The 15,000-nt window shown below is 40.6% G+C and overlaps 2 protein-coding genes across 3 annotated transcripts in view; one reads left to right on the forward strand and one right to left on the reverse strand.

The window, feature by feature from the left end:
* Positions 1 to 6,885, reverse strand: part of las1l (LAS1 like ribosome biogenesis factor) — a 12,106-nt gene extending 5,221 nt beyond the window's left edge. Inside the window, exons 1-6 of one of the 2 annotated variants that reach the window (XM_053230517.1) lie at positions 6,581 to 6,885; positions 4,634 to 4,759; positions 3,734 to 3,803; positions 2,758 to 2,839; positions 2,417 to 2,581; positions 2,170 to 2,216 (exon numbers count right to left, since the gene is read on the reverse strand). In XM_053230517.1, coding sequence (XP_053086492.1) covers positions 2,170 to 2,216; positions 2,417 to 2,581; positions 2,758 to 2,839; positions 3,734 to 3,803; positions 4,634 to 4,759; positions 6,581 to 6,726 — 636 coding nt within the window. In that variant the 5' untranslated portion in view covers positions 6,727 to 6,885. The remainder of the gene's footprint in view (positions 1 to 2,169; positions 2,217 to 2,416; positions 2,582 to 2,757; positions 2,840 to 3,733; positions 3,804 to 4,633; positions 4,760 to 6,580) is intronic. The other variant, XM_053230518.1, reaches the window with a different exon arrangement.
* A 4,064-nt stretch (positions 6,886 to 10,949) lies between these two features.
* The window catches only part of msna (moesin a), a 31,656-nt gene continuing 27,605 nt past the window's right edge, over positions 10,950 to 15,000 (forward strand). Inside the window, exon 1 of the mRNA XM_034300749.2 lies at positions 10,950 to 11,283. Coding sequence (XP_034156640.1) covers positions 11,272 to 11,283 — 12 coding nt within the window. The 5' untranslated portion in view covers positions 10,950 to 11,271. The remainder of the gene's footprint in view (positions 11,284 to 15,000) is intronic.

The following is a 15,000-nucleotide window of genomic DNA, read 5'->3' on the forward strand; positions in this document are numbered from 1 at the left end:
GAATAAACTCTTTAACCTGATCACACAACCTGAGTCTGTGTGTGTTTAAACAGAAAAAGAAAGAAATGAAACACCTCCGAGGCTCAGCGAGGACATTTGGGACACGACCGAAAGTGCGCAGTGCTCTCGCCGCTCCGTGACATTTACACAAATTACATTCGACTTATTATTGTTATTATTTTTTCTCAACAAAGTGAGGCGGAGTGCAGTCACAGAGCTGCTCATGTGTGTGTGTGTGTGTGTGTTTATTCATCGCTTTAGAGTTATAAAGGCTTTAATTGTATAAAAACATTATTATGATTAATAAACACACTTCATTTCACTCTAAAACCGTTTTGTTATTTTTATTAATCACCGAGTTTAGCAGGAGCGTTTTAAATACGCAGAATTTTACACCTAAAATGATGCGCAGCTGCTTTATAACTAACTGTACACACACGTACACCCACACACACACACACACACACACACACACACACACACACGTACACAGAGCCCTCTGGTGGTGAGACAGAGCACTACAGTCTGGTGTGATCTGTGTGAAGTGGTTTGAGTAGAGGAGAGGAGAGGAGATGAGATCACACTCTCAGACTCTCTGCTCTGATCTCAGGGAACGTTTCTGTCACTAACTGCGCTCTCGGCGCCGTGTGGAAACTAATCACCCTTCAGTCTGGGTCAAATTATTTTACTGATCAAGGTGAGGAGGAATTTCTGTCACCTCGTCTATCTGATAGTCCAGCGTTCCCGTTTATTCTGTCCTGTCTATCCGTCCATCCCGTACTGTCTGACCGTCCAGCTGTACCGTCCTGTTCGTCGACCTGACTGTCACTTCAACTCCAACTATCCAGCTGTCTGTCCCCCCCACACTCTCACACGTCTGTCACGTTTTTCCCCCCACACGTCTGTCCCCCCCACACGTCTGTCTCTCTCATACGTCTGTCACGCTTTTCACCCCACACGTCTGTCCCTCCCACACGTCTGTCCCTCCCACACGTCTGTTCCTCTCATACGTCTGTCACGTTTCCCCCCCACAAGTCTGTCCCTCCCACACGTCTGTCCCCCCCACAAGTCTGTCCCCCCCACACGTCTGTCTCTCTCATACGTCTGTTCCTCTCATACGTCTGTCACGTTTCCCCCACACGTCTGTCCCCCCCACACGTCTGTCCCCCCCACACGTCTGTCTCTCTCATACGTCTGTCACGTTTCCCCCCCACACGTCTGTCCCCCCCCACACGTCTGTCTCTCTCATACGTCTGTCACGTTTTTCCCCCCACACGTCTGTCCCTCCCACACGTCTGTTCCTCTCATACGTCGGTCACGTTTCCCCCCCACACGTCTGTCCCCCCCACACGTCTGTCTCTCTCATACGTCTGTCACGTTCCCCCCCACACGTCTGTCCCCCCCACACGTCTGTCCCCCCCACACGTCTGTCCCCCCCACACGTCTGTCTCTCTCATACGTCTGTCCCTCCCACACGTCTGTCACGTTTTCCCCCCCACACGTCTGTCCCTCCCACACGTCTGTCTCTCTCATACGTCTGTTCCTCTCATACGTCTGTCACGTTTTTCCCCGCACACATCTGTCCCCCCCCACACGTCTGTCACGTTTTCCTCCCACACATCTGTCCCTCCCACACGTGTCCCGTTTTTCCCCCCACACGTCTGTCCCTCCCACACGTCTGTCACGTTTCCCCCACCATACGTCTGTCCCTCCCACACGTCTGTCACGTTTTTCCCCCCACACGTCTGTCCCTCCCACACGTCTGTCACGTTTCCCCCACCATACGTCTGTCCCTCCCACACGTCTGTCACGTTTCCCCCACCATACGTCTGTCCCTCCCACACGTCTGTCACGTTTTCCCCCACACGCCTGTCCCTCTCATACGTCTGTCACGTTTCCCCCCATACGTCTGTCCCTCTCACACGTCTGTCCCAGCTGATCTACCTACTAGTCTGTCCTGTTTCAGTCTGTCTTGTCTGTTCATCCTTTCATCCATTTGTCCTGTTAATCCTTTTGTCCCAGTAGTTTGTTGATCTATCTGTCCTGTCGATGGAATGATGGTGGTGTATCTCGTCTGTCCTGCTGGTTCTACAACCATCTACGTCTCTGTGTCACTTTGTTGAGTGAACGACAGTATCTTTAAAACGTGTGTGTGTGTGTGTTATTTACCTGGAACTGTTCTCGTTCGTAGGAGATCAGCAGCTCTCTCGCTCTCTCTGCACACAGAAATAAACATCAGAGGCTCAGAGCCGAACGACGTCCGAGTTTCTCCTGATTACTGGTCGGGTTTTTATCCACTTCCTGTCTGCAGTCCGGACCATTAACGTCTACTTCCTCTCACATTCACTCATTAAACACAAATTTTTTGGTGCCTGTGTGTGTGTGTGTGTGTGTGTGTGTGTGTGTGTGTACTCACTGTGTCTCTCGATCTCTCTCTGTCTGTTCATCTCTTCCTCCTCTTGCCTTCTCGTACTCTCTTCTTCATCCTCCTCTTCCTCAGATGAAGAGTTCCAGTCTGACAGGCTGCTGAGTTGCCGAGACCAGTACTGCTGCTGCAGCCAGTTTAACACAAACTCACACCCTGTAACACACACGCACACACACACACGCGCGCACACACACGCGCGCACACACACACGCACACACACACGCACACATACACGCATACACAATACACCTCACCAATGTGCCTGCTGAAGCTGATTTAACATGTCTTCTGTGTGTGTGTGTGTGTGTGTGTGTGTGTGTGTGTCTGACCTTTGCGGCACCATTTGAGCGTGGGAAGTCTGCGGTGTGTGATGTCATGTCTCAGATTCACAATCCACTCTGGAATATTCATCTGAGAGAGAGAAAGAATCTGAATCAGAATCTGAGTCGAACCCGGAATCAGAGTCAGAATCAGAGTCGGAATCTGAATCAGAGTCGGAATCAGAATCAGAGTCAGAATCAGAGTCGGAATCAGAGTCGGAATCTGAATCAGAGTCGGAATCAGAATCAGAGTCAGAATCAGAGTCGGAATCAGAATCAGAGTCAGAATCAGAGTCGGAATCAGAGTCGGAATCTGAATCAGAGTCGGAATCAGAATCAGAGTCAGAATCAGAGTCGGAATCAGAATCAGAGTCAGAATCAGAGTCGGAATCAGAGTCGGAATCAGAGTTGGAATCTGAATCAGTCTGTATCAGCAGTGGAGATTGTGATTCAGACTCAGATTCCCAGTTAGACCGAATCCGAATCCGAATCAGAATCTGAAGTGGAGTTTCTGACTCACGTTTTGAATCAGATTCCCAATCAGATTAGAATCAGAAGTGCTTGTGATTCAGACTTTGATTCATCTTCCCTATTAGAATCCGTCAGACTCGGAATCACAAATGAAGTTTCTGATCCATGATTCGATTCGGATTCCCAGTTAGACTCAGAATCAGAATCAGAACGGGAATCACTTTTATTGTAAAAAGTTAAATTCACTCAGATGGAGCTTCCTCACACTGACAAACACACAACGTATTAAAGATAAACGTTCAACAAACACACACAATGTTCTCTCTTTAGAAGTGTTTAAAATAAAAAAAAAAAACTGTTTATTTATTTATTTATTAATGTAGAGATTATAAACGTTGTATTTAATTGAGGAGCACAACACACAGTTAACTACATGTTTATGAATGAGTGTGTGTGTGTGTGTGTGTGTGTGAGAGTGTGTGTGTGTGTGTGTGTGCGGTTATAACACACTCACAGTGCTGGCGAGGTGTCGCAGTGGTTTCGCCACTCGGCCTTGTTTTCGCTCCAATATGAGATTAACAAACCTGAACACACACGAACACACACACACACACACACACACAAATACACACACACACAATAAATAATAACGTATAAGAATTAAAGAATAACGTGACAGGAATAGCACTGTGGAATACCGTGATGGAATAACATGATGGATTAGTGTAATGGAATAATACATGGTTTAATAATCTGATGGAATTGTGTGACAGAATAGCGTGACGGAATAACATGATGGAATAATGTGTTGGAATAACGTCATGGAATAGCGTAACAGAATAATGTATCGGAATAGCATGAGGGAGTAATGCGCCAGAATAGTGCGATGGAAGACCGTGAGGGAATAATGTCATGGAATAGCGTAACAGAATAATGGTGTCAGAATAGCATGAGGGAACAGTGTGAGGGAACAATGTGAGGGAACAACGTGAGGGAACAGCGCGAGGGAACGACGTGAGGGAACAGCGTGAGGGAACAGCGCGAGGGAACGACGTGAGGGAACAGCGCGAGGGAACAGCGCGAGGGAACGACGCGAGGGAACGGCGCGAGGGAACGGCGCGAGGGAACGGCGCGAGGGAACGACGCGAGGGAACGACGCGAGGGAACGACGCGAGGGAACGACGCGAGGGAACGATGTGAGGGAATGATGTGAGGGAACTTTACAGAATAGTGTGATGGAGTCGAATGTTTACTTGAAGATTGACGTATTGAAATATGTTGGGGAATTTTGGAATGTTCTGGAGAGCGTGTCACTGGAATATGACCGTTGTGACGTGTGTGTAGAGTTAGTCCGCGCCTCTGAGTGATACGTGACACCACTGTCATTAAAGGACAAAGAAACACACACACACACCTGGTGAGCGCCATCCCGTACAGCAGCACCAGATCGTCCCGCTCCAGTTTCCCGCTCCGGTCCAGAATCTGACAGCGCACCAGATTCGCCGTGCTCTCTACAGCGACCGGAGTACTGGGCCCGAACCTACACACACACACACACACACACACACACACCTGAACACCCTGTACTGCCACATATAAGGATAAATATAAATAAATATACTGTAAATAACTTCATTTGGAAAAAGGGGGCGTGTCTCATATTTTTGGACACTAATGACATCATCCCTCTAATACATCCTGCACCCTATGTAGTGCACTAATGACATCATCCCTCTAATACATCCTGCACCCTATGTAGTGCACTAATGACATCATCCCTCTAATACATCCTGCACCCTATGTAGTGCACTAATGACATCATCCCTCTAATACATCCTGCACCCTATGTAGTGTCCTAATGACATCATCACTCTAATACATCCTGCACCCTATGTAGTGCACTAATGACATCATCCCTCTAATACATCCTGCACCCTATGTAGTGCCCTAATGACATCATCACTCTAATACATCCTGCACCCTATGTAGTGCCCTAATGACATCATCACTCTAATACATCCTGCACCCTATGTAGTGCACTAATGACATCATCCCTCTAATACATCCTGCACCCTATGTAGTGCACTAATGACATCATCACTCTAATACCTCTTGCACCCTATGTAGTGCCCTAATGACATCATCCCTCTAATACATCCTGCACCCTATGTAGTGCCCTAATGACATCATCTCTCTAATACATCCTGCACCCTATGTAGTGCACTAATGACATCATCCCTCTAATACATCCTGCACCCTTTGTAGTGCACTAATGACATCATCCCTCTAATACATCCTGCACCCTATGTAGTGCACTAATGACATCATCCCTCTAATACATCCTGCACCCTATGTAGTGCACTAATGACATCATCTCTCTTCTGCACCCTATGTAGTGCACTAATGACATCATCCCTCTAATACATCCTGCACCCTATGTAGTGCACTAATGACATCATCCCTCTAATACATCCTGCACCCTATGTAGTGCCCTAATGACATCATCCCTCTAATACATCCTGCACCCTATGTAGTGCCCTAATGACATCATCCCTCTAATACATCCTGCACCCTATGTAGTGCCCTAATGACATCATCACTCTAATACATCCTGCACCCTATGTAGTGCACTAATGACATCATCCCTCTAATACATCCTGCACCCTATGTAGTGCACTAATGACATCATCACTCTAATACCTCTTGCACCCTATGTAGTGCCCTAATGACATCATCCCTCTAATACATCCTGCACCCTATGTAGTGCCCTAATGACATCATCTCTCTAATACATCCTGCACCCTATGTAGTGCACTAATGACATCATCCCTCTAATACATCCTGCACCCTTTGTAGTGCACTAATGACATCATCCCTCTAATACATCCTGCACCCTATGTAGTGCACTAATGACATCATCCCTCTAATACATCCTGCACCCTATGTAGTGCACTAATGACATCATCTCTCTTCTGCACCCTATGTAGTGCACTAATGACATCATCCCTCTAATACATCCTGCACCCTATGTAGTGCACTAATGACATCATCCCTCTAATACATCCTGCACCCTATGTAGTGCCCTAATGACATCATCCCTCTAATACATCCTGCACCCTATGTAGTGCCCTAATGACATCATCACTCTAATACATCCTGCACCCTATGTAGTGCACTAATGACATCATCCCTCTAATACATCCTGCACCCTATGTAGTGCACTAATGACATCATCTCTCTAATACATCCTGCACCCTATGTAGTGCCCTAATGACATCATCACTCTAATACCTCTTGCACCCTATGTAGTGCCCTAACGCGTGTGTGTGTGTGTGTGTGTGTGTGTGTGTGTGATCCTCACCTCCCCTTCCACGCGCTGATCCTGTGCAGCGCGTGCGTCTGTAAAGCGGGCTCGCGCGAGTGCAGGTAATCCACCACCTGCTCCCACTCCGCTTTGTTCATCCAGGCGACAACATGGCGGCGCTTCTCCGCGCGCTTCTTCTTCATCTCCACACTGACGCTCGAGCCGCTCGCGCTGTGCTGATACACGGGACAGAAAAATAAACAACAAACACTGACGAGAAACACTGAAACACACAATACACACGATACCAACACTGCTCAGACTTCCGCTTAGCGCCGGTGTTCGGTTTAAACTGGTGATGTGTCGTTTGTGACGAGTCGGTTCTTTGAACCGGATCTTTTAGTTGAACGTTGAGAGCCGATTCCTATATATACAAATATATTTTTCTCTTTTCTTGTGGATGTCTACAAGAAATACGATACTTTAAACTAAATGATCCTGATACCGCCGTCCAGGTTTAGTGTAGGATTAAAAACATCGTAAGTTTTGTCCGGATTATGAAGAACATTGTAATGAATCGACTCTTACTGGTAAGGTGAACCGAATTATTTGACTCACTGTGAAAGAGCCGGAACTAGTTTAAACGGTCCCCCTGGAAACCATAACAGTGAATTATAGTTCCGAACTGTGGGCCTTTACTTTAAACCGAATAAATCGCTTTTTTTTTTCTTTTTTGATAAATTGCTCTTTATTCTTGTAGTGTAGTTGAATTTAATCATAATGTTTGAACATCTGAGCTGTTTTTTGTGTGAACAGTGAGTCGTTTGTTTGACTCAGATGTGTGTGCTTCATCATAACAGAAAGGATTCGTCTGAATATTTTATAAAACGCAATGAAAAGTGTGATAAATGATATTCTCTTGTTTATTAAAAGGTAGAATTAAAGTATTTCAGCCATAACAGGAAGAAAAACATGTCAAAACATCGTAAACATCTACTGAGGAATTAATTTGAGTTATGAACATGCAGAATTGTCACTTTTTACTAGAAAATCAGAATTTGTTAACCATCAGAAAACAAACATTATCCTAAAAGTACAATATGGCAACGTTAAAAGAAACAGGAAAGCAGAAAAAGAGTGTAGAAAAAAAGAGAAGGCTAAGAAGTAAAAGATTTGCGAAGGTTTTTACAGGTTTTTAATGTTTCTAAAGTTTCGTGACACAGGTGTGTTCTGAAATTGTGGCTTTTGCTCAGAGAAGTTGCTGGTGTGAATATAAAGTGAAATAAAGTGATGTTTCTTCACATTTCTTGGTGCATTCATATACATTTGTGTTGAACAATGTGACAGAAAAGTGTTATTGTGTCAGAAAACATAAGAACCAATCAGGTTTTAGTATGCTAATGTTAGGAAAAAAGTAGTAGTAGTGTGTAAACTTCGAGGTGTTGCTAATTTACATGTTCATAGAATCTGGATTTTATTGGTGAAGATAAACATTTCAGCAGTTCCCTGTTTTTTCCTGAAATATCAGATTATTTATTATTGTTATAGTTAGCTGGTTACTTACTTAGTCAGTTACTTAGTCGGTTAGTTAGTTAGTTAGTTAGTTTTGTCACAACTGCACAGATGGATTGTTTCACAAACATCACTTTTCTTTGTTATTTTTCGAATGTTATTTAAATGTTTATCAGATACATGAAGTTGGTGATGTGTGAAATGTGCAGATATCCGCTACGGGTGACACACACACACACACACACACACACACTGTGCAAACACAAGTCCTGACAGTGTGTGTTTCCTATCAGACAGTAGATAGTGTGAGGCTTAATCTGCACAACTTGTGTTAAATACACAAACACACACTCTCTCTCTCTCTCTCTCCTTCTTCTTCTCGTTCTCCAGCATGGCCCTGTATGTGTGTGTGTGTGTGTGTGTGTGTGAGAATATACAGAGCACTACTGTCTCTGACCACAAAGCTTAAATGTGTTCACTTCTCCTGTGCCTTTATAATACACACTCTGTAAGAGGAGACCTGACCCAGCGCTTATGGTTTTCTTTTTTTATCCTGTCTCTCCATGTATGACTGCAGCCACTGTGTGTATGTGTGTGTGTGTGTGTGTGTGTGTGTGTGTGTGTGTGTGAGAGAGAGAGAGAGAGAGAGAGAGTGTGAGACTGATTTAGTTGGCTCTGTGTGTGTTTTTTGTTTTTTTCTGCATTGATAACATTTTAGTCATGGTCCACGCTGCCAAAAAGGCGCTCCTTTACCAAAACGAGTAAAAAGGAGGTGAAAGGGTGTAATACACGGGTCTGAGAAATCAATAATAACAATAACAATAATAATAATAATAATAATAATAATAATAATAATAATAATAATGAGAAGGAGAAGAAGAAGAATGAATATGAATTATTAAATTAAGGAAAGTACAGAAGCTGTATTTCTATATCAGATCTTGGAAAATATGAAAGCGTGTTCTGGAGCTGTGGGACATCAGGTGAAGAAACTGGTGATTCGTCTTGTCTGAATTATTCAATTATTTTTTTAAAAAAAGTCACAGTAAATAGTTCTATATTGAGCAGTACCTCTCTGACTATTTATTAGTGTTATGCAGTGTGAGACGTTGCCATGACGACGCTGCCAGGCTGCTTAGTAAACATAGCGTACTGCTGTAATTACATTCTTTTAAAGAATTTATTTTTTCTTTCTTTTTTTTAATTAATCTGTATTTTCTTTTAAACTTTAATTCTAAAGAAATCTATGGTATTATTAAAAGATTGTAAAGTTTTAAGATGTAGAATATTGCTGTAATAATGTTTGTTTGTTTGTTTAGAAACAAACTAATATATGTAAATATGTAGTAAAATGCTTTAATACTGTACTTATGATTCTTTCTTTCTTTCTTTATTGGAATTTTTTTATTTTAAAAATTAGACCGCTTACAAAACTGGTTCAAAGGTTTAAAATGTAGTGTGCTACCATAATTATATTTATTTATTTATTTAGTGTAACACTTTAACACCTAGCACAATACCATAATTTTATTTATTTATTTATTTATTTATTTAAAAGCTTTACTGTAATTACATTCATTTTATTTATTTGTTCATTTATTTATTTATTTGAAGCTTGAACACCTGGCACTCTACCATAATTACATTCATATTATTTATTTATTTATTTATTTATTTATTTTAGTTTAATGCTTTAACACCCAGCACAGTACCCTAATTACGTTTATTTATTTATTTATTTATTTATTTGTTTGTTTGTTTGTTTGTTTGTTTATTTATAGGAGTTTAAAGCTTTAACACCCAACACATTAATATTTATTTATTTATTTATTTATTTATTTATATTAGTTTAAGGCCTTAACACCCAGCACATTACCGTAATTACTATTTGTTTGTTTGTTTATTTATTTATTTATTTATTTATTTATATGAGTTTAAAGCTTTAACACCCAGCACATTAATAGTAATTTATTTATTTATTTATTTATATGAGTTTAAAGCTTTAACACCTAGCACATTACCGTAATTACGATTTATTTATTTATTTATTTATTTATTTATTTATTTGTATGAGTAAGCTTTAACACCTAGTACATTAATAGTTATTTATTTATTTATTTATTTATTTATTTATTTATTTATTTGTATGAGTAAGCTTTAACACCTAGTACATTAATAGTAATTTATTTATTTATTTATTTATTTATTTATTTATTTGTATGAGTAAGCTTTAACACCCAGCACATTAATAGTAATTACATTAGTGTTAATAACACTAGTACAGTAGTCTAGCACGCGCTCTCTCTCTCTCTCTCTTTCTCTCTCTCTTTTCAATGCCGTATCCATGGCAACCGGAATGGAACGCGTGCAACTGATGACGCTCCCTTTTGGAATTCCAGATTATTCAGCGCGAGACTCGGAGCACGCGGTTTGGATCGTTACCATGGCGAACGCGAACAGTAGCCGTTAAGAGTGCGTTAAGCTGCTGCTGCTGCTGCTGTGAGACTGCGCTGCGGCTACTACGAAGTACGGAAGTACGGAAGTACGGAAGTAGTCTGCGTGGCTCGGGAACAGCAGGTTCAGCTCAGGAGTATAAATGACTTTAGAGTACTCCTTTACTGAGTATGAAATCAGTCTCTGAGCTTAAACACTGATGATGATGATGAGGATGAGGATGATGATGATGATCCACCCTTTTGCGACACGCCTACTACCTAGTACGGAAGTATGAACTCCTCGAACGTCTCCTTCTCCCAGCTGCAGTGATGACGTAGTACGAATGTGCACACTAGTTAGTATGCTAGTGCTCGAGTGTGTATGTGAGCGCGCGCGCGCGACAGATAGAGAGACAGACAGAAAGAGAGAGAGAGAGAGAGAGAGAGATGGGTGTGGTTTTATAAAGTGAGTTCCGTTAGCAGGAAAGGAAAAAGCGCCAATCTCTCTCTCTCTCTCTCTCTGTCTCTCTCTCTCTCTCTCTCTCTCTCACACACACACACACACGCCCTGCAGCTCTGAAACACACTCTGTTCTACTGAAAAGGAGAAGAGAGGGGGAAGAAAGGAGGAGAAAAAGGCTGAAAATCGAAAGTTTGCGCGAGAAACTCGGCCGCATCACCGCTGGATGGGAGAAGAAGTTGTCTTAGGAGCTGTTTGCTGACGTCATAATTTTTCTTTTTTTAAAAAACACAAACATTTTGAAATAAAATAAAAGAAAGAAAGAAAGAAAGAGGATCAAAAATGCCGAAAACGGTAAGTCCTTAACACTAATTCTTGTGTTGAAGCTTGTAATAATAATAATAATAATAATAAAAATAAAATAAATACATTCGGAGAGAAAGAGAATGTGGATTAAAAGTGCACTAATTTAAGCCTAATTAGAGTAAATTAACTAATTAAAATGTTATTATTTCATTCCTGGATAAAGAGAGACGCCCAGAATGTGAGACTTGACACAAAAAGAGCTGATGTAACTTGTTGCGTGAGGATGAAAGAGATAAAGGGATGAATATGAAATAAAACCGGACGTTATTTAACCCCTTTAAATGTAAACACGAGGTTTTATTAATGAGAGGATTGAACCGATTTAACACGGTATTGTTGAGTAAATCTGTTCATAAATCGTCGTGAGCTAAAAATAGTGTCCTCCCATGTCCTTCCCCTTCATCTGTGATACACTTAATCCTGTAATTATTGTTTTTATTTTAACTCATTTTGTTCTCTTTTGTGCTCGTCCATTTTTTAATGATCATTAAAGTATCGCGATAAAACGCGGTATTTCCTTATTTGCTAGATTTATACGTATATATAGATATACATACATCTCTTCTCAAGTCTTTCAACTTTTTCAACTCGTATTGATATATTTCTGTCAGAATGTGAACATTTTATCATTTTAAAGAGTAAATTAATCGTGTAAAAGTGTTATCTGCCTCCATTAGTGAACAAAATCTCAGAAAAAAACAACCCTATAGCAGTGTAGCATTTTTTGCTAATTCTTATAAAAGCCTCGTCGTATTAACGATTAAACCCGTTCTTTTTGTCTTTTATTCAAATAAAATCACACAATATGAAACATAATGGATTTGTGTGTGTGTTTAGAGTGTGTTTATTTTCGCTTCGAGACAAAACCCAGCAGTTTTAATGGTGTTTAAACGCAGCATCCGGCTGCATTGTGATGTTTGGCGCAGATAGGAACCGTTACTCGGTGACCCGGGTTGCCAGATTGGGAGGAATCCGAGCAGAGTCAGACTGGTGTTGCCAGATTGGGAGAAATCCCCATTTAAAAAAAGAAATGTCGTAGTAAACTTTACTTTTTGTTCACTTTAGTGACTCAACTTGAAGTGCTCCATCGTTATTTGTGCACTTTTGTAAATGTACAATATAACTGCATGATTTCATGAGTTAATGAAACAAATTTGAACCAATTCAACCAACAATATAATAAAAAACAGACGCAGTTTATTTCCACGTCATTACAGCAGAGACACACACACGCTTCACCTCGAACTAAAGCACTTCTAAACTTATTTATCATGAAATTTTTCAACTTTCGTTCAAGCTCTAAAGTCTGAACTACTTCCTGCTGGCTCATGTCAATGATTTAGCTCATGGGGTTGTCTGAAAAAGTTCAGCAATTTTATTTTCTTTTAAAAAAAAACATGCACCATTGCAGCTTCTGTAGCAGAAACTCGCTTTCGGTTTATCTAATCACACACATCCATGTAAATTATCTGAAACTACAGAGAGACAGAGAGGTCTGAAAGGAAAACTTTTCAAGTATACTTGAGTATACAAGTATACTTGATTTAAGATTTAAAATTAAACACTAAATAACAGTGAAAAGAAAAAAATGCGTAAAAACTGTAAAAACTTTACAAATTTACACATTTTTGATTTAAAAATTTATGTACAAAATTACAAAATATCACACCAGATGCTTCCAGTCAGGATGTAATTAAGCTACTTTTAAAAAAATGGAAAATAAATAAATAGATAAAAGATATCAGAACTTGTACGATGTCTCAGTAAAGCATATTGTGATCAAATGTATAAAACTATCGCTGTGATATCATCATCTCGCTCAGACCTAATTTCACTGACACTTTCTGGTCTGATTAGTGAGAAGAAACGTTGTTGTTGAAACAGAATGTTTAAAGATGATTGGACAGAAAAGTGTTTATTCTCAGTTTAAGTTCAAAACTGAAGAGTAGAGGTGTTCATGAGGATAAAAGTCACAGAAGTGGGCGTGTTTTTACTGTAGTACACGTGCTCAGATCTGAAGAACGTCAGCGTAGCTACTTTATCCTGCTCAGAGTCTAGTTTACGCTAGTTTACATTTATTTATATATTTGTGAAATACATCCAGCTACGTTTGTTAGAAAATATGGAAAAACAAGTCGAGTACGATCACAAACACTAACTGCATAAGTAAAAGAGCTTTGAGGGCATCTCAGAAACCTTTTGACCTGATGTGAACTTTCAGATTTCACTCACTCATGAGGTCGTCTCTCGTTTAAAATCTCCCACTTCTCCATTTTACAGGACTAGAGAGTGGAAAATTACAGATCAGCGTTTATAACGTGTTTATTTCACCTTATTTTGAAGTTTCCACACACGGGTGTGGCTTCCAGAAGTGTTCTTTAGTTTTCTAGCAGAACTTTACAGGAGAATAGTGTAGAATTCATGTATAGAGTATGAGCAGAGTTTGTGTGTAGAGTTTGTGTAGAATTCATGTATGGAATATACAGTGTGTGTCAAATTGAAGTGTAGTGTACGTGCAGAAATTTATGTAGAATGTGTGTGGAATTGAAGTATAGAGTATGTGTAGAATTCATGCATAGTGTGTGTGTCTGTGTGTCAGGGTTGTGTGTATAAAATACATTACAATGTCATTTGTTAGTGTGAACACTGAGAAAGAGAGTGTGTGTTTCAGTGTTGTGTGTAGTGTGTTTAAAGGTTTAACTGTAGTGTGTGTAAAGGGTTTAGTGTAGTGTGTGTAGTGTGTGTAAAGGTTTAGTGTAGTGTGTGTAGTGTGTGTAAAGGGTTTAGTGTAGTGTGTGTAGTGTGTGTAAAGGGTTTAGTGTAGTGTGTGTAGTGTGTGTAGTGTGTGTAAAGGTTTAGTGTAGTGTGTGTAGTGTGTGTAAAGGATTTAAGGCTGTGTGTGTAGTGTGTGTAAAGGTTTAAGTGTAGTGTGTGTAAAGGGTTTAGTGTAGTGTGTGTAAAGGTTTAAGTGTAGCGTGTGTAGTGTGTGTAAAGGTTTAGTGTAGTGTGTGTAAAGGTTTAGTGTAGTGTGTGTAGTGTATGTAAAGGTTTAAGTGTAGCGTGTGTAGTGTGTGTAAAGGTTTAGTGTAGTGTGTGTAAAGGGTTTAGTGTAGTGTGTGTAGTGTGTGTAAAGGGTTTAGTGTAGTGTGTGTAAAGGGTTTAGTGTAGTGTGTGTAAAGGTTTAAGTGTAGCGTGTGTAGTGTGTGTAAAGGGTTTAGTGTAGTGTGTGTAAAGGTTTAAGTGTAGCGTGTGTAGTGTGTGTAGTGTGTGTAGTGTATGTAAAGGTTTAAGTGTAGTGTGTGTAGTGTGTGTAAAGGATTTAAGGCTGTGTGTGTAGTGTGTGTAAAGGTTTAAGTGTAGCGTGTGTAAAGGGTTTAGTATAGTGTGTGTAGTATGTGTAAAGGTTTAAGTGTAGTGTGTGTAGTGTGTGTAAAGGTTTAGTGTAGTGTGTGTAGTGTGTGTAAAGGGTTTAGTGTAGTGTGTGTAAAGGTTTAGTGTAGTGTGTGTAAAGGGTTTAAGTGTAGCGTGTGTAAAGGGTTTAGTGTAGTGTGTGTAGTGTGTGTAAAGGTTTTAAGGCTGTGTGTGTAGTGTGTGTAAAGGGTTTAGTGTAGTGTGTGTAGTGTGTGTAAAGGGTTTAGTGTAGTGTGTGTAGTGTGTGTAAAGGTTTAGTGTAGCGTGTGTAAAGGTGTGTAAGGGTGTGTGTGT

This window comes from Pangasianodon hypophthalmus, chromosome 27 (assembly GCF_027358585.1).
Source record: "Pangasianodon hypophthalmus isolate fPanHyp1 chromosome 27, fPanHyp1.pri, whole genome shotgun sequence".
NCBI classification, from domain to species: domain Eukaryota; kingdom Metazoa; phylum Chordata; class Actinopteri; order Siluriformes; family Pangasiidae; genus Pangasianodon; species Pangasianodon hypophthalmus.